Below are 26,465 nucleotides of genomic sequence, written 5' to 3'. Positions count from 1 at the left end.
GAAAAAGCCTGAGGGCAATGTCAGCTCAGTCGCTGAAGCAGATGTGCAATGTATTGTTTCATGAAGGGCAATTAGTTGGGTGACAATGAGTAGAGTATTAAGATCAAACCAGAAGATTATACAGATTTGAAGCAATAAATATACATAGCTACTCCCTTACATTGCATGGGTTTCCAAAAGGTACCTCACAAAAAAATTAAGTCATAAGAGTCCATGGTGTTGGAGGTAGCATATTGATATGGATAGGGAACAGCTAATAGGCAGGAAACAGTGTGTGGGGTTAAGATATTCTTTTTCAGGTTGGTGACATGTATTTCAGTGTGATTCCACAGAATGAGTCCTGGGACCACAACTGTTTACAATGCATGTTAATGACTTGACAGAAGGAAGCAAACTGTAGCCAAATTTGCAGACAACACAAAAATAGGTAGAAAGGCAAAGTGAGAAAGGAATATTTGCAGTTTAAGAGATATTGATAGGTTAAGTAAATGGGCAAAAAGTTGGCAAACAGAGTATAATGTGGGAAAATGTGAAGTTGTTCATTTTGGAAGGGAGAACTAAAGAACAGAGTATTATTTAAATGGAGAAAAACTGCAAAAAGCTACAACACAAAGGGACTTGGGGGAATTAGTGCAAGAAACAAAGCTAGCACACAGCAATAACTGGGAAGGCTAATGGAATGTTGGCCCTTATTTCAAGAAGGTTGGAGTGGAAGTGTAGGGAACTCTTGCTGTAAGTATACAAGGTACTGGTGAGATCACATCTGGAGTACAGTGAGCAGTTTTGGTCCCCTTATTTAAGGAGAGATATTATATTGGAAGCACTTCAGCGAAATTTCACTAGGATGAAGGGCTTGTCTTATGAGGAAAGGTTAAACAGGATGAGATTCTATTCATTGGAATTTAAAATAATGAAAGATGACCTCATTGAAGCACAGATGATTCTAAAGAGTTTGACAGGGTAAATGCTGAAAGAATGTTTCCCCTCATAGGAGAGTCTAGGACCAAAAGGCATAGTCTCAGACCAAAGGGCACTAATTTAAGACTAAGATGAGGAGGAATTTCTTCTGTCAGAGTGCTATGAATCTTTGGAACTCCTTACCAGAGAGAGCTGTGGAGAAAGAGTCCTTGTGTATATTTAAAGCTGAGATAGATAGATTTTGATCAGTAAGGGTTATAAAGAAAGAACAAGAAAGTGGTCAAGGAAGATCAGATCAACCATGATTCTACTGAATGGTGAAGCAGGACTGAGGGGCTGAACTGCCTACCCCTGCTCTTATTTCTTATGGTCTTATTAGTGTCTTCACTAACTAATGTTCATGGTAGAGCTTTCACTTCAGAGTCGGACTGTCATGAATTCAAGCACTAACCACAGACTTCAGCACATAATCTACTCAGACACCTTAAGCACAATTCTGAAGAACTGCTAAATGTCAGAATTGCACACTTCAATGAAGGTGCTACATGAAGGCCCCCATTTGACTTCTCAAGTGAATTGAAACATCCCTTATTTAATTGCCTTTTTGCACACATTGAATGCCAACATTTTCTACATTACTGTAGTGACAATATTTCAAGACAATTAATTGTTTATGAAGAGTTTTGAGATGTTATGAGATTGTGACAGAGAGCAAGTTCTGTTATTGTCTTTGCTCAGTTAGATAGCTTTGACTCATCTTTGCATTTCTCCATGACCCCAGAAAAATTCCTCATTTCCTACCAAACAAAATCCAGGAATTTTCCCTCTGAAGGATTGTCACTTTGTAAATTCTGTTAAAATCCCAGGGTTGACCCCTAAATTTTATCACTATCTTGTTGGGCATCAATAACATTTTGCTTTAAGTCAACAAAATTTGCAATCCCAATTAATAACTAAGAGAATCAAATCAGAAGATTTCATGGATTCAAACAAACAGAAGAACTGTTACTATATAAGAGTCAACAAAGCAGACAGGCAATATCATCCACCTAATATTTTAACATATAATATTAACATGAGATAAGCATGAATTAACAGGCAAACTAATGTTGAATGGACGATAAACTGCATCTTAACAGCAGACACCACCAAGAGAGATACGTCAAATTTCTCAGCAAGCTACCCAGATGTCAGTGATCAAAATGAGAAAGAAAAAAACCTTAAAAACTCAGTTTTCCTCAAGAGAAATTTCACCTCCTCTCTTTCAAAGAACTAGTCTGATCTGCAGCTGACGGCAGCTCTACTGCACTTAGGTTTCATCTGTACAAACCTAGCGTACACTATTGTTAAATACTATACAGATCATCATTTTTTTCACAATAAGACATATTGTATTTACAGAGTTATAAGAGCTTAACCAAAACAAAATTAAGTGCATGTAGCAAGCAGAATTATCAGTATTTAAACATGATAGAACTTTCAGAACTCAGGACTTGCTTTGTCTCCTGCACCTTTCCTATCCCACCTATCACAGGAATCGCAGTGGAGGGCTGGGAAGGGTGAGGGGAGGTGGGAGGGTGGAGGGTGGTTGTGGACCATGCAAAGATTCATTAACCTCAGACGGGATTTTCTGTTTTTGGGGTGACACAGTCAGAAAATCCCACTCCCTTTCTTTAAACTAAGAGCAGAGCACCAGCAATTAACTTCTTGCTACTCCTTCAAAGAAAGACCCGATCTCTCCACTTCTTTCACCATTTCGTTCAAATATTTGTTTACTCCCTTACATTCCAATTCTTTTCCAAGTTTATTAATGTTTACATTTAGCTCTACAACTCTTTCTGAGTTCAGTTGCCTTACTTTCTTCGTGATCTGTGGAATGTACAAGTTTGATAACTTCAACTAACTTCAGACTCTTTCTTTCATGATTGCTGATTGCTCCTTAGACTCTTTCAATTTACTTGTTAGATTTTCATGTTTCTCAGAATTTTCCTTAACCACTTTTCAACTCTGAATCTGCTTTTCCATGCCACATGTCTCATACTTTGTTTTCCAGATTGCATCGAAATTCAAAAATATCATTGCTCTTAGCACGATGCAGTTCCAATAGTTCATGTGCCTTGATCTTTTATTTGATATTCAACCAAATGTTCTGCTCGTAAGTAATTTATTTCCCTGTTCAAGACATTTGCCGTATAGACTTTTGATATTTAAAGTTCATCAAATTTTAATTGAAAACCTATTTTTGTTAAATGTACTTCTTTAAGTTTATCATTTAGATGTTTCAAGTCTTCATTCAAATATCCTACTTCCTGTAACCACTCAAGTGTCTTCACCAGTTCCTGTTTTTCATTATCTAACCCACTTTTTGAGCATGAAAGTTGGTTCTATAAATTGAACATTTTTCTTCTGAGTAGATCCTTGTTTCGCATGCAGGCATTGACATTCTTGCATCTCTCTGCTGAGTCACAAAAATTCTTTAAAACACCATCTTCCTCTTGAAGAGTTTCAGCTCTTGTCCTTGAAAGAGCGAGTCTAGCTTGCTGACAGCAGCTTTATTCCACGATAGATCCATGGTAAAATCCTTGACCAATGGGACACTACTCCAGATCTCTCTCAAATTTGCTTTCAGGTAACTTTCCAGCTGAGCAGAACTACTACAAGATTGTGTCTTCATGTGTTGCCAGGGTGGCACAATGGCACAGTGGTCAGCACTGCTGCTCACAGCATCAGGGACCCAGGCTGAACTGCTGGCTTAGGTCACTGCCTGTGGGAGTTTGGTTGTTTTCTCGTGAATGTGTAGGTTTCCTCCAGGTGCTCCAGTTTCCTCCCACAATCTGAAAGTCATGCTGGTTAGGTGCATTGGCCACGCTAAATTCTCTCTCAGTGTACCCAAACAGGCATTGGAGTGTGGCAGCTAGGGGATTTTCACTATAACTTCATTGCAGAGTTAATGTAAGCTTACTTGTGACTAATAAATAAACTTTTTACTTTTACGTGCCAGTGTCTAAACACAGACACAGTTCAAGTCATGGTGCTGCCAACAACTGTCCTTCACAGGTAAGTCAACTGTGCTTTGGCTTTACAAGGTTGACCTTGTCCTCAGGTTTTTTTTTGTTGCCCACAACAAACCAGCTGAGCTGCTACCAACGACTGCTCGAGGAATTCCCAAGCTTCTCATCAGTATGGAGTGAGCCCAGCTCATGTGCTTCCCTCAGCCACAGCTGCGTGGAGCCAATGCTGCTCTTGCGTTTCCCTCAGCCCTTAAGTCTTAACAGAACAGAGCTACCAACAGCTCCTAGAGCTTCTCTGAGCCCATGTCCTCTTAGCAGCATGGAGCTTATAGCAGCACCTCTGTTTCAAGGGGCTGACTATCCTGATATCCTGACATGTGGGCTCACGTTTCGCACTGTCCCCTGGTTGTCATTTTCATGCCACACCACCATGCTGGCCCACTGCTGTCAGGATGGCTGAGCCCTAAAGCTACAGAAACCCTGGACATTGAGCACACAGTCTGTGCCCCCCAGAGCCCTGAATTCAAGACACAGCTTCCCTCATGGAATCCAGAATCAAATAAGTCCCATGGTGTAATGAAGATGTGAACGTTTAATTTCTTTAACATAAGAAGTAGTTAAATTAAAAGACAAAATAAGTAAAATACATCTAAATACATTCCAAATCAGGATATTTTGCATATAGAAAATTCCTGCATGCAGGAATTATTTCCAAGTCTCATAATTGTAATCATGTACAAATTAAGTTATGGGAGTTTGTGGGTAAGAGCTGAATGAGAAACAGTGTAATAGAATTGGGATTTTAAAAATCTTCTCTGAAATGTGTTTGATTAGTTTTAACTCCGTTTGCAGTGGCACAATACTAATTGGTTTTAAATTGCCAATCTTGTTCATAAAGGCATGGTGGCACAGTGGTTAGCACTACTGCATCTCTGCGCAAGGGACCCATGTTTGATTCCTAGCTTGGGTCACTGTCTGTGCAGAGTCTGCATGTTCTCCCCGTGTCCGTGTGGGTTTCCTCCAGGTGCTCTGAATTCCTCCCACAGTCTGAAAGACGTGCTGGTTAGGTGCATTGGCCATGCTAACTTCTCCCTCAATGTACCCAAACAGGTGCCAGCATGTTGCAATTAGGGGATTTTCACAGTGACTTCATTGCAATGTTAATGTCAGCCTACTTGTGACACTAATAAATAAATAGCCACAACATAGCTACTAACGCAGCTAAATGTGCAGTTTAGGTGGATTGGCCATGCTAAATTGCCCCTTAGTGTCAGGGGTACCATCTAGGGTAAATCCATGGGGTTTTTGGGTGGGGTTGTGGTCAGTGCAGACTTGATGGGCTGAGTGGCTTCTTTCTGCACTGCCAGACTCTGTGATTCTATGATTCTAATAGAGAAATGCCACACTGATGTAGAAGGTTCTAAGATTAGGGATAAAGTACGTTGTTGAGGCAGAGTAGTAGGAAATAAACTTTGCATCTAACATTTTTGGACACCTGCCTAACTCCTGTGATGTTGACTCTGAGCCCAAATACATTAATACATTTAATCAAATGTGGGTCACAAATCTATGCATTATTATCTCTTGGTAAATCACAATTGAAATGCAGGCACACAGGACACAATTCACATTCCAGATAAAATTTATCAATCAAATTGTCTGACATGCCATTTGAAAATCTATAATAAAAAAATTGCATTGCAGGTGAATTACGGACAGAAATAACCACTCTCTATTTTGGGTTCAGAATCAACATCAGATACGCAAGAGTTAGGCAGGTGTACAGAAAGGTTAGATGCAAAGTTTATTTCCTACTACTCTGCCTCAACAACATGCTTCATCCCTAATCTTAGAACCTTCTACACCAGTGTGGCATTTCTCTATTAGAATCATAGAGTCCAACAGTGCAGAAAGAAACCACTTAGCCCATCGAGCCTGTATCGACCACGATTCTACCCACAAACCCCATGCATTTACCCTAGATAGTACCCCTGACACTAAGGGGTAATTTAGCATGGCCAATCCACCTAACCTGCACACCTAGCTTCATGACTAGCTATGTTGTGGCCTATTTATTTATTAGTGTCGCAAGTAGGGTTACATTAAGATCACAATGAAGTCACTGTGAAAATCGCCTAGTCATCACATGCCTGCACCTGTTCGGGTACACCGAGGGAGAATTTAGCATGGCCAATGTGCCTAACCAGTCCATCTTTCAGACTGTGGGAGGAAATGAGAGCACCTGCAGAAAACCCACACAGACACGGGGAGAACATGCAGGCTTTGCACAGACAGTGACCGAGGCTAGGAATCAAACATGGGTCCCTTGCGCAGTGAGGCAGTGCTAACCACTGTACCACCGCGCCTATATGAACAAGATTGGCAATTTAGAACCATTGTATTGTGCCACTGCAAATGGAGTTAAAAACTAATCAAACACATTTCAAAGAAGATTTCTAAAATCCCAATTCAATTACACTGTTGCTCATCCAGCTCTTACCCACAGACTCCCATAATTTATTATTGTACATGATTACAACTATGAGACATTGGAAATAATATTGGAAACAAGCTAATAAACACTTTATTCTAACTTGTGAAAGGCATTTTACAATTTTGAAAAACTCAAGTAGCGTTTAATCTAAATCCAAAGACAGTGGCTGTAATCTTCCAGCTGTGTCCATTGGCGGAATTTTCCTTTCTTGTGGACTGCAACCCCTGACCACCCCCCACCGTTCCCCTACCGACGTGGGTTCCCCGGCCGTGAAGACTGTGAACAATGGGAAACCTGTTGACAGCCCAGAAGCGGGGCTGGAAAGTCTCATCCACTGTATTGTTTTAAGTAAACCCAAATTTGGCAAACTATCATTAAAATTAGCTATAAAATCACTGGGATATTAGGACTGGAAATAAATGTAGACTTAATCTTAACCAGTTGGTTTAGTGGCTGTCATATCTGACCATATTAAATTATGACCTGGTTAATAACCAATTAAATTGACTAAAGGAATTGCAGGATTGTATTTTCTTTGTGATTGAACATATCTATTAGAAAGTCACAAATAGCCAAAATGGTGAAAGTATTGGCAGAAGTGAAGATATGTTAAAAAGATTACTGTACAATTGAGGGAGCAATATAGTGTTTCCAATTTTAAAAAGTGCTGATCTTTGATAGAAATCAATCAACTCATTATTGAAACTGACAAATTCCACCTTTTTAATTGTTACATTGGCAGGTACAATTTCTGAAGAGGCACAGTTCAAATTGATAAACACAATAATTCTTGGCTAAGATACCAGACCATCTTCGGCAGCAACTGCTACCTTTGTTCTTCTCAAAGATTCCTTGACTTTGATGAACTCTGGCACACTCTCACATTCTTCCAATTTTTGCCGTTCCTGTTCATACTTTTGAAGAAAAGTGAAACCATTTTTATGAGAAATGTTACTTCATAAGTCCTCAAAACTAAGTTCTAAAACATACTAAAACAACATTAATATGCATTAAAGGTGTGTGTAAACTTGAGCTCGTCCAAATCTCTGCTGCCTGCATTCTAGCTAAATTTTTATTACTCCTGTCCTTGTTGCCCTATGTTGGCTCCTGGTCCAGCAATGCATTGATTTTAAAATTCTCATCCATGTTTATAAACTCTTCCATGGCCCTGCTTTTCCCTATCTCTGTAATCTATTCTGGCTATATACTCCTCCAAGATCTCTGCGCTCATCGAATTCTAGCTGATGACATGTCCCTGAATTACTTTACTGCCCACTATCCTGTAAAATCTCCCTCAACTTTGCCACCCCTCTTTTCTGCTTTAAGTCTCGCTTTACAACTTTTAATCAAATATTCATAACCTGCCTGAATATCATTCCATGAGACTTGGTGCCAAATTTTGTTTTATTAAGGACTCCTGTGGGATATTTCACTATGGTAAAAGTCTTACATAAATGAATGTTGTTGGGATGTAACAAGTACTGCTTACATCATTGGCCAGATTTGTCTTATTCACACATTAAAGATGCCAGATAAATGAATACCAGAACAGATGGCTGTCATCTCACCTGAACCATTGCTTTCAGCTTAGATGATTTACCTAACTTATGCTACAGACTTGCTGTGCATGTGAAAAAAAAACCACACATCTAAAGCCAGAACACAAGTTATAATTTTTCTGAACCTTGGAATTATTGGGAAACAATTAGGATATACATGGTCAGCTGGTTAAACCTTGTCCTCCTTCTTCCCTAACACTAGAGGCAAGGTGGGACTTGTCATAAAGCTCTACTTGTCGCAGTGAAACAAGTATACAATCTTGGCCAAAGATAGGAATAGGTGTAGGCATTTCAGCTGTCTGAGCATGTTTTGCCATGCTATTAGATCATGGCTCATATATACACAAACTTGAACACAGTACCCCAAGTGGGCCTGTCCTGTGTGTTATACAACTGAAGCATCATTTCTTCACTTTTGCATTCCAATCTCCTTAAGATAAAGATCAACATTCCATGAGCCTCTGTGGTTACTTTTTCTACCTGTGCACAAGCTGTGTTTTGGACACTCAATCCCTTTGCTCCTCTACAACTCCTAGGATGGAATTTTCCTATCCCACCTACTACGCAAAGGTCCATTGACATTGGGCAGGATTTTCCGGGCTTGGGGTGAGGACATCTGGAAAGCCCCAACCGTAATCTCTCCCCATTAATAATATATTTTGATTTGTTTTTCTCAGCACACTTCTACACGTTAGATTCCATCTTCCATTGTTTTGTCCACTCATTTAATCTATGTTCCTTTATAACCTTCTGACTCCCAGCTACAACATCCATTTGATTCATGAAAGGCATTTAAAATGTCTCAAGATGCTTCTAAGAATCACTGTCAAAGAAATGTTGATATAAGAAAGTGATCAGATGTCATCCACCCTGTGAATGAAACAATGGGAGGAGTGAGGCCATGGGAAATAGCATGGCCAAAGGGCCATGAGCAATGAATATGAGTTGGAGAGTTCATATGTAGGAAATAATAAGAGAGGATAGAACTCAGAGGAGAGAGAAAGCATGCTAAATTGAGATGGAGATTGAAATGACTAAAAATGAGAAGTCACCCGAAAAACTACTATGCATTCTAACATGATGTTTTCATCAAATTTAAAAATAAAGTTTTCTATTCCTTATCTAAGTCATTAATATATAAGGCAAAGGGTTGAGATCCTAGTATAAAACCTGAGAAACACCACTTATCACATCCTACCAATCAGGGAATGTTTCCTTAATCTTTACCTGTGCTCTCCTGATTTGATTTGATTTGATTTGATTTATTATTGTCACATGTACTAGTATACAGTGAAAAATATTCTTTCTCGCACATTATACAGAGAAAGCATATGATTCTTAGAGAAGGAAAGGAGAGGGTGCAGAATGTAGAGTTACAGTCATAGCTAGGGTATAGAGAAAGAACAACTTCATATGAGGTAGGTCCATTCAAAAGTCTGATGGCAGCAGGGAAGAAGCTGTACTTGAATCATTTGATACATGACCTCAGACTTTTGTATCTTTTTCCTGACAGCAGAAAGTGGAAGAGAGAATGTCCGGAGTACATGTGGTCCTTGATTATGCTGGCTGTTTTTCCAAGGGAAGTGTAGACAGAGTCAATGGATGGGGGGCTCCTCCTATCTCCTACCCAATTACAGGTTCGTGTCACTCGCCAATTTCCAACACTGTGTACTTCCATTTTTTTAGAGTGAGGTTATAGTCTCCAGGTGGGAGACGTAAAGCAGTAGGCAAATGCAGTGCAATGATCAAAACATTTTTTGATACATTTGACTTACAGTTATTTTACAGAAATGGGGAGGGGGGCAGGCAGGTGGTGGGGGAAAAGAGTCCAGAGCAAATGTAAGATGACACCATTCAGTTCCTGCTATTGTTCCATTTAATTTGGACAAATTTTCTTAATTTCGGTGATTTCTTGACTTTGCAGATTTTTCTACTTTAGAATTATGCAATCATAAATCACCCATTGCATTTAATACTTTCCTAAATACTGTAACAATTTTGATATGCATGTTTAATTCATTTACTCTATCAATCACACTATCCTTGTCAACCCTCACTGTTGCTTCTTCAAAGAGCTGTTAAGTTAGTTAAATACTATTGGTTTTTATTAAAAGCATGCTGACTTTAATTTATTAACCAATGCTTTTCCCAGTGCCAATTCATTATTATCTCTAAATCTTTATCCACCACTGACATTAAGTTGACTATATCCCTCCCCCATTTTTTAACCAGGTTTAATCCTCTAACCCCTCGGCACCAATAAGAATTAGAAGATGATGGTCAGAGCCTTGCCTTCCTTCAGTCATCGAAGATTCATCCTATCTGGACTGCCTTACTTTTAAGTACGTCCTGTTTAATTTTAGCCTGTCCAATAATCCTACTAACCCCTCCATGTCAGCTCAATGGCAACATCCTCTTCTTTAATAGAGATTGGTGCATAATATTCATTTAGAAGTTCAGAAATATTTCCTCCTTGGTCCTCTGTTCCAGAAATATTTCCTCTTTGGTTCCCTGTTGGCCCCACCCTACCTTTTATTACCATTTGACTGTTTATATATTTGAGTATTCAAAACAAAAATAAAATACTGCAGTGTGAAAGTAAAACAGACAGTGCTGGAAATACTCAGCAGGTCAGGCAGCATCTGTGGAAAGAAACAGCGTTAATATTTCAGGTCAATGACTAAAGCAAAAATGCAGATGGAGAAAGCTGACAGAAAAATAGACAATTTTGGACCAACGCAACATTTATATTATCTTCACAGAGGCTGATTGTCCTGCTCTGTGTTCCCAAAGCTTCTTGTTGTATATACTCAGTCCGTTTTATTGAATTCTGAAAAATACTTTTTTTTAACTTCCATTGTTTCTGGTCAAATTGTTTATTAGAGGGAACGCACACACCTTCTGAGGATACGAGAGAGAGTGAGAAAGAGAAAGAGTAAGGAAAGAAAGATGCAGATTGACCTGGAGGCTTCAAATCTTAAAGTTATTGTCAAGCAAATATATCTAAGTTTTAACAAGCTTTAGGACAATGTGGAATATTTTCCACATTCAAGGATATTAGTTGTGTTATGAATATTATCATGAATCCAGTATTTGTCTTTAATACTGCTTGTTTATCTCAGACACGTTTATCCTTTAGTCACTGTCTAAGTTCCCCCTACCAAAGCGTACATCACCATAGGACTTAGAAATATCAATACATGGTTTACAAATAAATCAGCAAGTACACCAATTTATGTTCAATGCTTGGGCAAGTAACAAATTGAGGTATTGCATAAACAAATAACATTTAATTATGTAGGATGTAATTAATGGGGAATAGTCTTTGGTTCGGAGCTTAAAAATAAAGCAATTACTTGATAAGATGTGTTTAAAGTTTCACTTCATCTTTTACATTACTTTCTGTAGCCAAAATAAGGCACAATGTTAATACTCATTTACCACAGAACAAAACAACTTAGTTTTATTGATAGTGCATGGTTTGGTGTTTCAGTCATTAAACTATATGACTGAAAATATGTTAGTTAACCTAACAATTAGGTAAGTTTAACAGTATCTCCAACAAAATGTATTTGTGTTGAGTTAAGAAGTGCTTTTAACTGGGAAAATATCTCAAGGAAATCCAGACACGGGGGCTGGGTTTTCCAGCCTTGCTCACCTTGAAACTGGAAAATCCCACCTTAGGTTAATGGACTTTTCCATGGTCTGCCCCTTGCCTGCTACAATTCCCGTGGCAAGTGGTAAAATGTCCCCCCGGGGTGAGAGGTGGACTGTAGGCAGCTACAGTTAAAGAGAGAAGTGATGCTGTGGAGGGATTTAAATACAATGCAAATTTTAAAAACTGAGGCTTTTGGCTGGAATTGAAGCCAACATTGGTTCTCAAGGGTTGGGACTTTTGCAAGTAAGGAATGATTTAGGAGACGATACAAACAGTAGAGTTTCGAGTAAGGTGATATTTATGGTAGAGGGTTGGTTGGACGAGGAGAGCACTCAAGTTATTGTATCTAGATGTAACAAAGAAGTATGAATATTTCAGGCTATGGTAAGGATGCAGGCAGGTGATGTTATGGTAATGGAAGTCAACTACATTAGCGATAAAGGAATATGGAATCAGAAGCTCACTTCAATGTTAAGTGGGATGCTAAGAATGCAAACACTCTGGATCAACCAGAGAGAATGGAGTTGGTGGAAAGGGTACAGAACTTGTAACAAGGGGTTAAAGGTCCCAGTTTCAATCTTCTGGTCTTCCTTATGTTTTGCTGGAAGGAGTGGCAGCCCATTGAAGAGTGGATGGTGTCCACAGAGCCTTATATAGTTTGAGGGAGGTAGAACCAGTGGTCATTAGTGCACATGTGGAAGCCAGTTCATGCTGTAGATGATTTTTTTCCAAGGGTCAGTGGGTAGATGTGGAAGAGGAGGAAGTCAAGAAAGAAACTTTGATATTTCCTGAAAGATGGTAAGGGGTTGAGGAGAAAAGCTATTGTTATCGTTGGAAAGAGGTTGATGGCGGACAGTATAGTAGCTCAAAATTTTCAATCACAAACAGAAATGCCGAGTTTCTGAGTATCCAATATCTGTGTGGATCATCAGTAAAGCAGGAAAGGGATTTTTCACACAGCTGAAATCTAAATTTAAATAAATCAAGAATTAGCCAACCCATTTTTATCCTTGGCACAGATTCCCTCAATAACAAAAAAAAACTGAAGAGCGATATATCTTTGTTAGAGTCAGGAATTCTCATCTAGTACTCCGTAATTTGTAGACTTACATCAAAATTTGTGTGAAATCCTGCTTTTCTTTGAGGTGGCTCATCTGAAAGTAGGATATATTTCCTTATACAAAATTTGGGAACATTTAACAATATACGGAGAATTCTGAGGTGCAGGAACTCCCCAAGTTAACACTTGTTAATCAGTTTTGAAAACCAGGAAGGGTAATGACTCCTTAGAGGAATACAGAAAGAATGAAACCCATGGAAACATGAGAGATTTCACTGCACACCAAAGAAAAAGACAATAGAAATGCAGTTGTTATATGGGATTCTTAATTAAGAGATTAATAAACAGTTGTTTCTATAGTCAGATAGTACATTGTCTCCTAACAACTAGGGTGAAGGACATCAACAAAGAGCTGCAGGGTATTCTGTAAGGGCACAGCCAGAAGTCCTGATCTCTGTTGGAACCAATGGCGTAGCTACAAAACATGTTGAGGTTCTTCAGCTAGAGTTTGAGAAGTGAAGGATTTAAAAACAGGACCTCAAATGCAGTATCTCAGGATTACTCCCAATGCCACGGGCTAAGGAGACTTACACAAGTTAATTAAAAAGGCTCAGACATTGTAACCTATGACAGTGAAAATGGTTTATTGCCAAAATCTCAACATGACATTAAATTGCAGCCTCTCGTATCTGACATCTTAATTTAAAGCTGAAAATAGTTGCTTCCTTGTCTTACTGACAGCAACAAGGCTCATTCCAGGGTTAATGCTTTGACATTTACAAAGATACCATTAACCTCCTTCACAGTATCATTTACAAAAATATCAATTAATTTATGGGTGGTATTTAATGAAGGCTACAGGTATCGCGCCCACCAGTTGGAGAGTTGGCAAGAGCCCCGCATTGCCTCCTTTGGTGAAAGTTCACCACATTAAATGTCAGACAGATACTTAATGAGCAGCAACAGGATTCCCTATGATACAGTAACCCTGGAGTAGAGATCCTACCTGTCAGCAACTGATCAGAGGCTGAAAGCCCATCATTGATGAACAGCACCACTAAGGAGGCAGTGGCTGTTGACAGTACTGCATCCACCTAAGGCCAAGGATCACCTTCGATCCAGCTATGTGTGAGTAATGGCGGAAGAGGGTCATGCATTGGGGTCATGGAGAAGGTGTGGGGAATTGGGTGGATAACAAAAGCAGGGGGTGGCTCTCAGTAAGCCACGCCTGCGCAATGCTGGGTCCCTTCATCAGGCACTGAGTGTCTTTTAACAAGGAAAGTTCCCAAACACCCATAATCAAACACATTGGGGTTAACCTTTTCGGGCTTCCTGTATTGCGGGTCCTCTCCCCGCTGTTGGGTGAATACTATTAGTGCAGCCTGAACCCTTTAAGTGGACAGTTATTGCTCTCTTAAGGACCTTAATTGCGGCTGAGCAGAAACGCTGTTCATGGGTTTTGCCATCACGGACTTAATTGGGTCAGTTGTGGAAAGACCTGCAACATTCCTGCCTGATGATGTGCTCCCTTGGCACCAAACTTATCATGGGGGAGGGCATTAAACTCTGCCCTTTTGTAAATGGATTAGAATGAGGTGCAGTTTAGAGGTATTGTAGGCTGCAAAATAAAACATTACGTATTGAAAAGGAACTATGTAGAAATAACAGGAAGGTGTAATTTTCAAAAGAAGGAATTGAACCTCAAGTGTTAAACAAACAATCTGCACGAATTGCATGTGTTTTTGCAAATTTTCAAAGATCAGATAAAGGAAAAAAAGGGCTATGGACAAAGAACAGGAGAGCATGACTGTGGCTAAGTTAGAGGTGCAGGGTGAGGTAACTGACTTCCTTCTGTAAGGTTCTACAGAGGATAATTGGTTGCTTTCATTTGATAGTCATTTATGTTGATTAAAACAAACTTTATTGCGAAAAACAATTGTATTTGTGTATGTATTATGTTCACATATATTTTATTCTGGATTAAACATGCTGAGAGTGCTGTATCGCTTTCCATACTTTTATGAGAAGCTATTTTAATTCCTAACCATAAAATTTTATTCAATATCCCCCAAATGCATTGCTTTTCTGTCTCCCAGATGGTAATCTGCTAACTTTTTAATGAGACCCATTGTAAACTAAACAGTTGAATAATTTTACATGCAATGAAGAGAATACAGCTTTCAGGGAAATTCAATCTGTTCTCTATTGCTTCTAGAAACACCAGAAACAAAGCATTCAAACCTAGACCCTTAATACCAAACCTCCCTTTACAAGTCAACCTTCAACAAATTTACTGGCTCCAATTTTAAAAGGGGAGTTCTCTGCTTCCCTGATTGGTGGAAACTCCAAATTCTTGCAGACTCCCTTTCTTCCTGCCCCCCCCCCACAACTCGCCAAAAATTTAATGTCTGTCCCTTCTCCAGTTTGGTCAGGAATTGCACTCCAAACTACCATTGTTCTTCAGGGTAGGAATCTCCTGGAACATTCATCATCTGCTCAGTGATACCACCTCTCGTGGGACTCATGTGAATTAATGTGGTCTGCAAGAATCACAACTCTACCAATCACTTTGTCTAGTCCATAAGATCATAAGACATGGGAGCAGAATTAGGCCACTCAGTCATCGAGTTTGTTCTGCCATTCAATCATGGCTATATTTTTCTCATCCCTATTCTCCTGCCATTTCTCCATAATCCCTGATCCCCTTATTAATCAAAAACCTATCTATCTCTGCCTTAAAGACACTCAATGGACCTGGCCTCCACATCCTTCTGCAACAAAGAATTCCACAGATTCATCACTTTCTAGTCTTGAGTGTTGGATTGAATTCCAGATAACTGGTGCTTTGTACGTGTTCACCTCTTATGCGTGAAGTTTAATTTATTGCAGTGTCATACAGAAGGCAACCTACAATCCCCCCAGTGCCAAAACTCCAAGGTCTTGAAATGTGATAAACCATAAAATTTATGTATCTGGCTGGTTGGTTGGGAAAATGTGACATTGCATTAGTATGACATTTATCCTTCTAGAAACTTTCAGCTCAAGGTCAAAGTATTTCCAGCACTTTCTGTTTTTATTTAAAGATGTATAAGTATTAGAGCAATTTCTTAATTACTTTCATCTGAGGGAGTCCAGAAATATTCTTTCAACTGTTGTTTGCAAATCCCATATAATCTAATGAACGAAGTAGAGAACAAGAAAAATTCATTTAGCCCATCCCGTCCTTTCCTTTAATGGTCTACGTGAAACGTTTATTCAGTCATGTATTCTACTTCATCAGTTTTCACACTTTCAATTAGAAAAGCAGAATAACAGAATGAAAATTCCATTAATTCAGTATGGTCCATGTAGGCTCTGACATTTTTCTCTTGTGGTAATGCTCACAGGGTGATGTAGGGGGGCTAATCAGGCTGATTAGGTACCTGGTGATGCACCATCCACGGCACATACTCTTGCAACTCGGCCAACATTGTCTACCTGATACGCTGCTAGAAAGGATGTCCCGAGGCATGGTACACTGGGGAGGCCATGCAGACACTATGACAATGGATGAATGAACACCACTCGACAATCACCAGCAAGGCTGTTCCCTTCCTGTTGGCGAGCACTTCAGCAGTCATGGGCATTCGGCTTCTGATCTTCGGGTGAATGTTCTCCAAGGCAGCCTTCACGACATACTACAGCGCAGAGTCACTGAGCAGAAACTGATAACCAAGTTCTGCACACATGAGGATGACCTCAACTGGGATCTTGGGTTCATGTCACATTGTCTGACATGACTTGCCTGGGCTTGCAACATCTCACTTACTGTCCTGTCTGGAGACAATACACATCTCTTTAACCTATGCTTAATGCTACTGCCACTCACATTGTCTGCACCTTTAAGAATTGATTAGCTGTAAAGACTTGCATTCTAATCAGTATTCTGTAAACTGTGTGTGCCTTTATATGCTCTGTGTGTGACCAGAACTCTCCACTCACCTGACGAATGGGTAAACCTCGAAAGCTAGTGGGTTTACTATCAAATAAACTTGTTGGATTTTAAGCTGATGTTGTGAGACTTCTTACTGCGTTCAGATGGTAGGACAGGACTCCTAAGTGGGGGTGAGTTTGCTTTCACATTGACCACCCTAATTAATTAGAGGAGCCCCTGTCAGGCTGTAAGGATCATAAGTTGACTCACCTGGATGGCTGCAAGGGATTGTGGGGGTGATCAATGGCCAAGGTCATTCTTTAAAAAAAAGGGTAAGAATTTGACATAGATTTGGGCTCTTTGTGTCTGCATTGGTCTAAAAATGGCAAAATGTTGAAACTGAAGAATTGTAATTAGATGAACAGAGTGCGATAGTCTTCACCAGGCATGGTTGAGAATCGGGATATTTAAAAGTGATGATAAATCTTGTTTTGGTTTAATCTTATCAATGGAAAGATAGGGATTAATCTTTTATTGAGAAGTACGGGGTTTTGATGTGATGACAGTCATTTGAGAAAATGTACTATGCCCTATTTTGAAACAAAGTAGAGAATTAACCCATTCTGTCCCACACAGAATGGATCTTTGTGTTTTAAGATTTTATGGTAGCTTTCAAATAGTAAAACGATTAGCTTAAATCAAAACATAGCTGAGGGGAGAGAGAGCATTCAAGCATTTAGTGAAGAATTACATAAGGTAGAATAGGGAGTTTAATGATTGGTAAATTGGCAATAAGAACAAGATGAGAGAAATGATCCAATGGAATAAATGAACACTTAAAGAAAAGGAACAGGTAAGCCAGGTACAGATGAGATGTGGGAAGTGAATAGGGTAATAAAAGAGATTTTATGGAAGAGATGATAGTAGACAGAGTAGGACAGGATTAAAGGTGGGATTAATTTGGTGAATACAGAGAACAATAATGGTAATAAAAAGAGATATTAAGAGGGATTCTAAGAAGTAAAACACAGCTAGGTGATAGCTATGGACAAAGGAACAAGCTTTTAAAAAAAAAAGATAAAATAGACACTAATGAACTGTTTTCTGAGCTTGGGATTATTTTTCGCAAATGATGTTGTTATTTAAGAAAATGAATGAGCAATCAAAATAAGTTACTGTCCAGAATCAAATTGAAAGGTTGATTTCTGTTTCAAAGATGTTATTATGTTGTAGAAGTCGGGAGGAGAAGGGGAATTCCAGAGGATCGCAGGAAGGTTCTATTTTATGTGCAAAGACTTCTCATCAGGAAGGAGTAAGACAAATATTGGAGTCTTTTAACTATTGCAGGAATTTTGTGGAGGATTATGCTGTACTTGCCAAACCTTTACAGAACCTAGTTAAGGGAGGAAAGGCCATAGTGAGGAAGTAATATGGGGACATGAAGCACAAGCCTTTTCAGATTTAAAACAAGCCATGGCAAGAGCCCCAGCCCTGGGTCTACTGGATCTTACCAAGTTATTCCAAATTCTTTTGTCAGGAGAGTGATGGAGCGCAAGCTGGAGTAGTAACCCAATGGCATGGGGATAGATAGATAGATTCAGTGGCCAGGGAAATGCATTGATTAGTAACGACTTTAGCAGTCTCCTGGACTGTGAGAGGGAAAAATAAGGGGAAAAATAATTCTCTACAGTCCACACACAATCATTCAGCTTTTAGAAGCAGGGAGGTTAAAAAGAAGAGTTTCTGATGGAAGACTTTTAAAGTGGGAAGAATATCTTTTGCCAGAGACAAACATGTAGAAATCAGCAGAGATATGAGAGAAAATCCTGCAGGAGGGTTAACAGTGCAATGAACATAGCATGAATGTACAACAGAAGTGACAGAAGGAGCGAGTGAAGAGGGTTAGCAAAAGAATCACTCACCGGGGGGAGGAGTGATTAATCTGTAAGTAGATGGAACCAAGGAGTTTGTCAATGACCAAACCCATATGGCATGGGCGATGGTGAATGACAAAGGAACAGTGATTGCAGGAGAACAAGTCCTAGGGAGCAATTCAGCACAAGTAGCAGAGTTGTTAACTTTGATCAATGCTTTAGAATGGGGTAAAAGAAAACAAGTAAATGTGTTCGCAGACAGCCAGTACGCCTTTGGTATAGTGTGGCAACAGCACAAGCCAGGGAAGACATAGACATTAACGTGAAACAGATACAGGAACAGGCATCAGAGGAAGATAAACGGGAATGGGAATAACATGGAGGACAGAGAAGTCAAGATGGCATATGGAGAAGGGAAGACAGAATAGCCCTAAAAGTAATACAACAGACCTTATTGGAGGCACATCATTGATTAGCACACATAGGCAGGGACTGCATGCACAATCTTGTCAAGATGCCTGCAGTGCACCCTAGTGGAATCAGGTTGTCCCTGCAAGGCCAGGATGGGTAATTAACTACAGCCTAAAGGACCATGGGAAAAGCTACAGATGGATTTTATAGTGTCCTTACCCAGAGTGCAAGAGAAGACCTGTTACCTGGTAATTATTGATCAGATTACTGACGGGTAGAAGCATTCCCATGCAGAGATGTTACAGTCAAAACAGTGGTTTTGATATTAGTAAATTAGATAAGACCCAGTGAAGTACGCCTCTTCAGTTAGATTCAGATCAGAACACCCACTTTGCAGGGAATGTTTTATGAGAAGCCTGTTGGGCTTCTTGGGAATAAAGCAAATATTTCATATACCATACCACCCCCAGCATTCAGAAATGATAGAGTGGATGAACAGGACATTAAAGAACAGTCTAGCTAAGGCTATTCTACAGGAAGGAAACAATTGGGTGCAGGCTTTGCCTGCAATATGGTTACGACAAAGAGTTACTCTTTCTCGAGGAACAGGTTTAATCCCTTTTGAACTGATGATAGGAAGGGCAATGCGCCTCCCAGAAAATGCAATATTGAATGGGGAGAACTTGAAATTAGCTGAAATGCAGTGTTTCAGTATATGAGAAAATTAATTGATCGTTTACATTTTTTTAAAATACAGGTGGTTACCCTACAGCAGTACAGAGACTGGACGAAACTAGCAGAGGAGAACACTCCTAAATTACTTACGCCAGGGGATAAGGTAATGGTGAAACTTATGATAGACAGGAAAGGGCTAGGGATCAAGTGGGGACGTAATCATTACAGGACAAACATGTGCCCTCATTGATGAGAAACCCAGGTCACGGTGGTGACACTGGATTCAGTTAAAATCTTACCTCAATGAGTAATCTGAAGTGATAATTATCAGTAAATTGCCCCAGTGGATTTATAACCTTACTGAATAGGGGGTAATAATGGTTCTTGTAATAGCTTGAGAAGTTCACTGGAGTAATTTGAATTTGTAGATTAACAATTTGGTTAAGTCGGATAATAACGCAAAATATTAGCTAGATAGGAATGATTGGATTGATAAGGAGCTAACTTAACACCACGAGCTCTTGAAAAAAGAGGATAAACCAAGCCCAACTCCACATCCCAGCGGCAGGACAATGGGACTACACCCAACATTGATGACAAGAAGACCACATCAAGTATACCGTGATGTAATGCGTGATATAATTAAAGTTTGCTCGTTTAACAGTGACTAACAGTTGAAACTTGTGTAAAGGGAGAATCTTGTCAATTTTTATAATGAATGTATTTTGTTTCTTTTTTTTCTAGTACTGAGTATACAGAAATTGGCTCAAACGGGACCAGCATCTAAGATCATTCAGCATCTTTATCAGGAAACACGGGTTAATACTTATATTTGGCACACACAAAGACATTACATATTAGGATTTTTAAGTTAGAAGGTAAGGGAGTAGTTTCACAACATTGAAGCCTGTGCAGCAAGGCTAACTGTATGTAGAGGTACACACTTGTTTATAATTTAATAGGATCAGTTCCTAGTCTAGACTTAAAGCAGCACCTACACCCAGCAAAATCTATTGTACAAAGAAGTTGTGAGGTCCTGGGAAAACTTAGGGTAAGCGAAAGTGATTGTACAGTAAACCCAAGCAGTATGCTATACCTGAACCCACCCAGTATGACCAGTCATGTAATACATCATGTAGCTTCAGTGAAACATAATATCCAACTTTAAAAAATGTACATTGGATTCATGGAAATAGAGCCTAGGCTTGGCTCCCTGTTCAATGGAAGGGATCTTGTTATCCAAAAGAAATTTCTGCAGATATATAAACTCCCTCATCTGCCAAGACGCCAGCGAGCTATGACAGAAGGAGAATGGTTTTCAGCATAATATTTACCCAATATGGAGTGGTTAAAACAATGCAAGAGATAATTGTAAGCTCTATTGGGTACAAATTGCCAATACAGAAACTGCCCTTGCGATGATCAATGTTGAGATGGTTGTCATGCATACAGAGGGATTATAATGGCATTGGATAGTGTCTTGGCGGCAAGGGGAGGGACATGTGCAGTAATTGGATCAGCGTGTTGCACTTACATACCAGACAGTTCAGTAAATATAACTAATCTGGTTGTACACATCAAGAAGGAGGTGGAGAAATTCAAAGACCCTGAACCATTTATCTTGGGTGGTTGGGTCTCAGGCTGGATAGACTCTCCGGGAACATCAACCCTGTAAGGGATTATATTATTTGCATTGTGATCCTATTGTCAGTAGTAATTGTATACCCGATCAAAAATGGAAGTGCACAACTTTCTAAGTCCACAGAAAGAACAGCATTGGTGGCGGCAGGTGGGGTAAAGAAGAAGGGAATATGAAAATTGAAATACTTAGTAAGGGCAAAGATTAGTTACTTAGATACATCCATTTAGTGGCCTTAGTTGGTCCTTGGCCAACGGCCAAAAGTGCAGAATGATGTAGGGGGGCTAATTAGGCTAACAAACACATAATGATAGATTTAGAAGCACTAACACAACATTAACTTTAGAATGAATGATCTTGGATTATGGGAACATAAGCCAGCCAGGGCTGTTGCCATAGAAGACAGCTCTGCATAATTAACCAATATTTCTCATTTAAAACATGTATTTTGAATTTACAAGATGGATGTGTTTTGCTTTTGGTTACACTTTGTGAAACTTCAGTCAGTGACAAAATACAGGGAGAGGGAAGGAACAGTAGACTCACTGAAAGCAGTAATGCTACCTGCAGTGGTCAGGAATAAGATGGCTACCAATGTTAGCCTTACGAATAGGGTCATACAACTCCGAGAGATCACGCAGGTGGCGAGCAGACATGAAGAATTTCTCAGGGTCGGACAAGAGTCACGTGGGTTCAATTTGGTGGGAATCATTTCACTGTCTAGTGTCCCGTAATGCTGGGCAGCAGAAGAGAAGTAACGTCCGTGAAATCCCATTAAGGCATGATGTATATTGTTATTGAGTGGAGTTAATGATGGGGTGACTATTGACTGATTAATATTAATGTTTACTGGATAATGCCCACCTGAAAAGTGGGCAATATGATTTTAGAAATGTATAACTGCCTTCAAAGGGGCATTGTTGTTCAGACTTTTATCCGAATGCCTGCATTCTATACCTTGAGTGGAGAGCTTCCTCATATCATTCTCCCATTCGATCCTTTGGTTAAATAAAGCCATATCTTCAACATCAGTATTTTGAGTCTTTGTATTAGCTTTAGTAGCTATACATAGCCTCGAGAGGAAGCCCCCATCTACATGAAGAAAGAAAAATGTGTGCCTGTGTGAACGCACACTGTATGTGCGCTGCAACTTCCTCTTTGCTTACCTTTCAATATTACAATTGATTTTCCTCTGTCCATCTCCCTCTTTCCTATTTTGACTGTCTTGTGCTTTCCAGTTCTTTGCATCCTCCACCTGCTTTTATACTTTTCATTTTTGGTTCCCTTGTTTCTGTTGTCCCAGTACAAAGTCATTTTCTTATCATACCTGTATTTGAATGTCTCCAATTAGAGGTCTTTCTTCCTCATCCATATGTCTCCCAGTTACACTTTCATGTATCTTATCCATCACTGTCTAATTCCTTTTTGTGCACCACTTCACAAGTTCATCATTCTTCTAGTTAGCCCCCTAATTTTAATCTATTTGGCCCTCTTTCTCCATGCTCTCCATTATCCTGTAAATTCACTTTCCTTTCACAATTAGTGCAAACCTTTGACTTGAAATTAAGCTTTGGCTACGATATGGTGAGACTCATAGATGTGCATGAACTTTCCTTGTCTTTAACTTCATGCCTCCATTGAAATAACAGCAAAAAGTTCACATAAGCAAATCAACTAATATTGAAAGAGCCAAATTAAATGGCAGTAATGTTCACATTTCCCAATCAAAACTAATTCATTCTTGAAAGGGTGGGACGGGATGTGTGGATTTGGCCAGGAAACAAAGCTGTGCAGCTGCGCTTGAGACAGGAGGGAAGAGGAGATGTGAGTCAGGCAGACAGGGAACATGCTTGGGCCTGACCAGGTGGGAGAAAATTATCAAAGGACCGCTAAAGCCAATATAAAACAAAGGAATGCTAAAGAAAATACATTATTTATTTGGGGAAGTGGGGCTCGTGGTCTTATGGTGTCCACATGGTCACATGGCATGGATTCAGTGGGCAACGTTGCAAGCAATGAGAAACAATGATACAGACAGAGAACTTCTTATTAGAGGTCTTAAAGATTACTCATGTCAAATGCACTCATGACTGACTGGGAACCCAGGGGTATTTATTGCATTAATAAAAGAAAGAGTAATTGACACACCCTCCTTGAACATGTTGGACTGGATTTTCATGGAAAAGTTGATCATCAAATTGGGAAACTTCCTGACCCAACTGACCTGTCTCCTTTAAAAGGAGATATAGGCCATATTGTCATTTTCGGAAAATCAAGGATGAAATAGGGTAGGGGGGTAGCAAAGTTAAAACCGAATTGAAGAGAAACTACTTCTTCCAAAGGATTATGAATCTGTGGAATTCATTATTCTAAAGTGTGGTGGATGCTGAGACAGTGAGTAAATTTAAGGAGGAGTTAGAGAGATTTTTAATTGGTAATGGGTCGAAGGGTTATGGGGAGAAGGCAGGAAAATGGGGATGAGGAGCATATCAGCCATGATCGAAGGGTGGAGCAGACTCGATGAGCCGAATTACCTAATTCTCTCCTGTACCTTATGAACCTATGAGATGGAATCGAGTCCATTGCCTCTAGAGGTAGTCTCAATATCGCAATGGAGGCAGTCAGATGATCGGGCTGGCAGGCTACAAATGCCCCAGCCATTTACTGGGTGATTGGTCCCACTTCAATTATGAAACATAGAAACTGGAAGGAGGAGTAGGCCATTCAGCCCTTTGAGCCTGCTCCACCATTCACTTTGATCATGGCTGATCATCGAATTCAATATCCTGATCCCTGCCTTTCCCCCTCAAACCCTCACGGTCCCCCATCCTCCCCACCTTCAGCCAAGCATTCACAATGGGCTCAGCTGTTCCAGCCATTCCAGCTAACAGAGCCTATTGAAATTGCAATTTTTCCTAAGCTACATTAGATGGGATATCTAACTGACAGCTGCTAATATTTCCTTTCCACTTTTAACATGGACCTGGGCATTTAAATCACTTCAGACTATTACAATGGAGACACCAAGCAGCATTTTCTACAGAATTGAATCCAGTAGGGCACAACTCTAATTGGGAAGAGGAGTCTACTGCATCTCAGTACTAATACAAAGCTGATCTGTGTAATGGTCAACTTAAGTTAAACAACAGAGCCTTATAATCAATCAGTGCAGTGAAAACACATCCACCTTACAATACAGCATCCAACTAATGAAGCTCGATTTTCTTTTGTATTTCAAAGCCCGTCAATGAAGGAATTCCAGAAGCAGATGACTATTTTGTTTTGATTCTCCATTTGGGACTGGAGTTCCCCTATGGTTCATGATTCCTCAGAGAGGACAAGAACATTTACCAAAAGAACGCAGCTCCGTAAAAGATTCAGGGGGTATTGCAATGCCAACCCCACAATGGACCTGCCAAGCAGCATGGGTGGTCTGTGCAGGCTGGATACCGTAAGAAGTCTCACAACACCAGGTTACAGTCCAACAGGTTTATTTGGTAGTAAACACCACAAGCTTTTGGGGCTCTGCCCCTTCGTCAGGTGAGTGGAGAGTTCAGAACTCTCCACTCCCCTGACGAAGGGGCAGAGCCCCAAAAGCTTGTGGTGTTTACTACCAAATAAACCTGTTGGACTTTAACCTGGTGTTGTGAGACTTCTTACTGTGTTTACCCCAGTCCAACATTGGCATCTCCACATCAGGCTGGACACCCACATCTTTATTCTACACCAGTGAACCGGATAAAGGAATGGGGATAGGAATTGCAGCATCAGGTCCCTCTTGCCCTTTTTCATTGACACCCAAGTCAAGAGGTATTGGTAAAAATCCAGACCCTATAATGTAGGAATGTGACGACAGAGTTTTGGCTTTGAACGCCATCAGGAATGGACACTTTAAATTGTGCTTCTGCTCAAATTTCCATTAAAAATCATTTTCATAACAGCAAATACAAAATTTTACAGCACACCTTTAGTAAATTAAATATTGTTTGATGTGAAAAGCTTTTGTAGTGTGCCTGCTCATGCCTTTGCTCCCATCAAAACAAGCACAATTTGAGGAGTCAACGTCTGTGTGGAGTTTGCTCATTCTCCCCGTGTCTGCATGGGTTTCCCCCGAATGCTCCGGTTTCCTCCCATAGTCCAAAGATGTGCAGGTGAGGTGCATTGGCCATGATAAGTTGCCCCTTAGTGTCCTGGGATGTGTAGGGTAGAAGGATTAATGGGGTAAATATGTGGGATTAAGGGGATAGGGCCTACGTGCAGATCGGATGGGCCAAATGGCCTCCTTCTGCACTGTAGGGTTTCTATAATTTCTATGATGCTGAACCAGCTGATTCTGCAGTGAAATAATGAACAGAGGCAAAAAGAATCTTGACCCTGTGTACCTAAACTTCTTTGTGTATTTGTTGGTAAGATGGCAAGACATGAAGCAGAAGATAAGTGTTTTATTTCTCCAATTGTCCTTACTGGTTTAGTCCCTTGGTTAGTGAATGATGATTGTTGTTAATTAAGTAACTGAACTACATGTGAAGTCAGTTTTCCACCAAAATTCATGCATGTACCTTAAACTGTGTCACCCTAAGCATAGTGGTAGTCAGTGATTTCTATTTGGCAACACTGTTGTAGATACTGTGTTGATTGATGTTGGATTAATGAGATCAGATTTTGTGAAATGATACAATAGGGCTAAAGCAAACCTTTTGCAGTTTCTGGTATCTTTTCTGAAGCTCCTCTTCAAAATCTGATATCGGTTGTTCAGCTTTGTCTTGTTGTCTTAATAAGTTGAATTTTCTTTGTTCCATCACCCGTTGAAGTTCAGACTTATTCTGCAACACAAAACCTCTAAGAGAAGGTAAAGGAAGAGATTGTCTAATTCAGGACTGTCTTTTGCAGTTTTTTTCTAAGTCAATGGCTCCTCAGAAGTCAAAGTTGAATTTGTTAATTCGAGCTGAAGTTAAAGTTGCTAAAACTGCTAAGTTCTCTTTATTTTGTTAAGAAGGACATTTAACATTTTAAAGTCTATTTATTAGTGTCACAAGAGGGCTTACATTCACACTGCAATGAAGTTACTGTGAAAACCCCCGAGTTACCACACCTGGCACAAGTTCGGGTACACTGAGGGAGAATTTTGCACAGTCAGTGCACCTAACCAGCACTTCTTTTGGACTGTGAAAGGAAACTGGAGCACCCGGAGGAAACCCATGCTGACACAGGGAGAATGTGCAGACTCCACACAGATAGTGACCCAAGCCAGGA

At 39.9% G+C, this 26,465-nt stretch overlaps 1 protein-coding gene across 1 annotated transcript in view; it reads right to left on the bottom strand.

The window, feature by feature from the left end:
* Nucleotides 1-6,424: 6,424 nt before the first annotated feature.
* The window catches only part of LOC145357009 (protein FAM107B-like), a 62,681-nt gene continuing 42,640 nt past the window's right edge, over nt 6,425-26,465 (bottom strand). Inside the window, exons 3-4 of the mRNA XM_080210050.1 lie at nt 25,907-26,051; nt 6,425-7,337 (exon numbers count right to left, since the gene is read on the bottom strand). Of these exons, the coding sequence (XP_080066176.1) occupies nt 7,218-7,337; nt 25,907-26,051 (265 nt within the window). The 3' untranslated portion in view covers nt 6,425-7,217. The remainder of the gene's footprint in view (nt 7,338-25,906; nt 26,052-26,465) is intronic.

Source organism: Carcharhinus amblyrhynchos, chromosome 22, assembly GCF_965287045.1.
Source record: "Carcharhinus amblyrhynchos chromosome 22, sCarAmb.v2.hapA, whole genome shotgun sequence".
Taxonomy (NCBI): domain Eukaryota; kingdom Metazoa; phylum Chordata; class Chondrichthyes; order Carcharhiniformes; family Carcharhinidae; genus Carcharhinus; species Carcharhinus amblyrhynchos.
The sequence above is the reverse complement of the archived record's forward strand: the minus strand, read 5'-3'. Positions and strand labels throughout refer to the sequence as shown.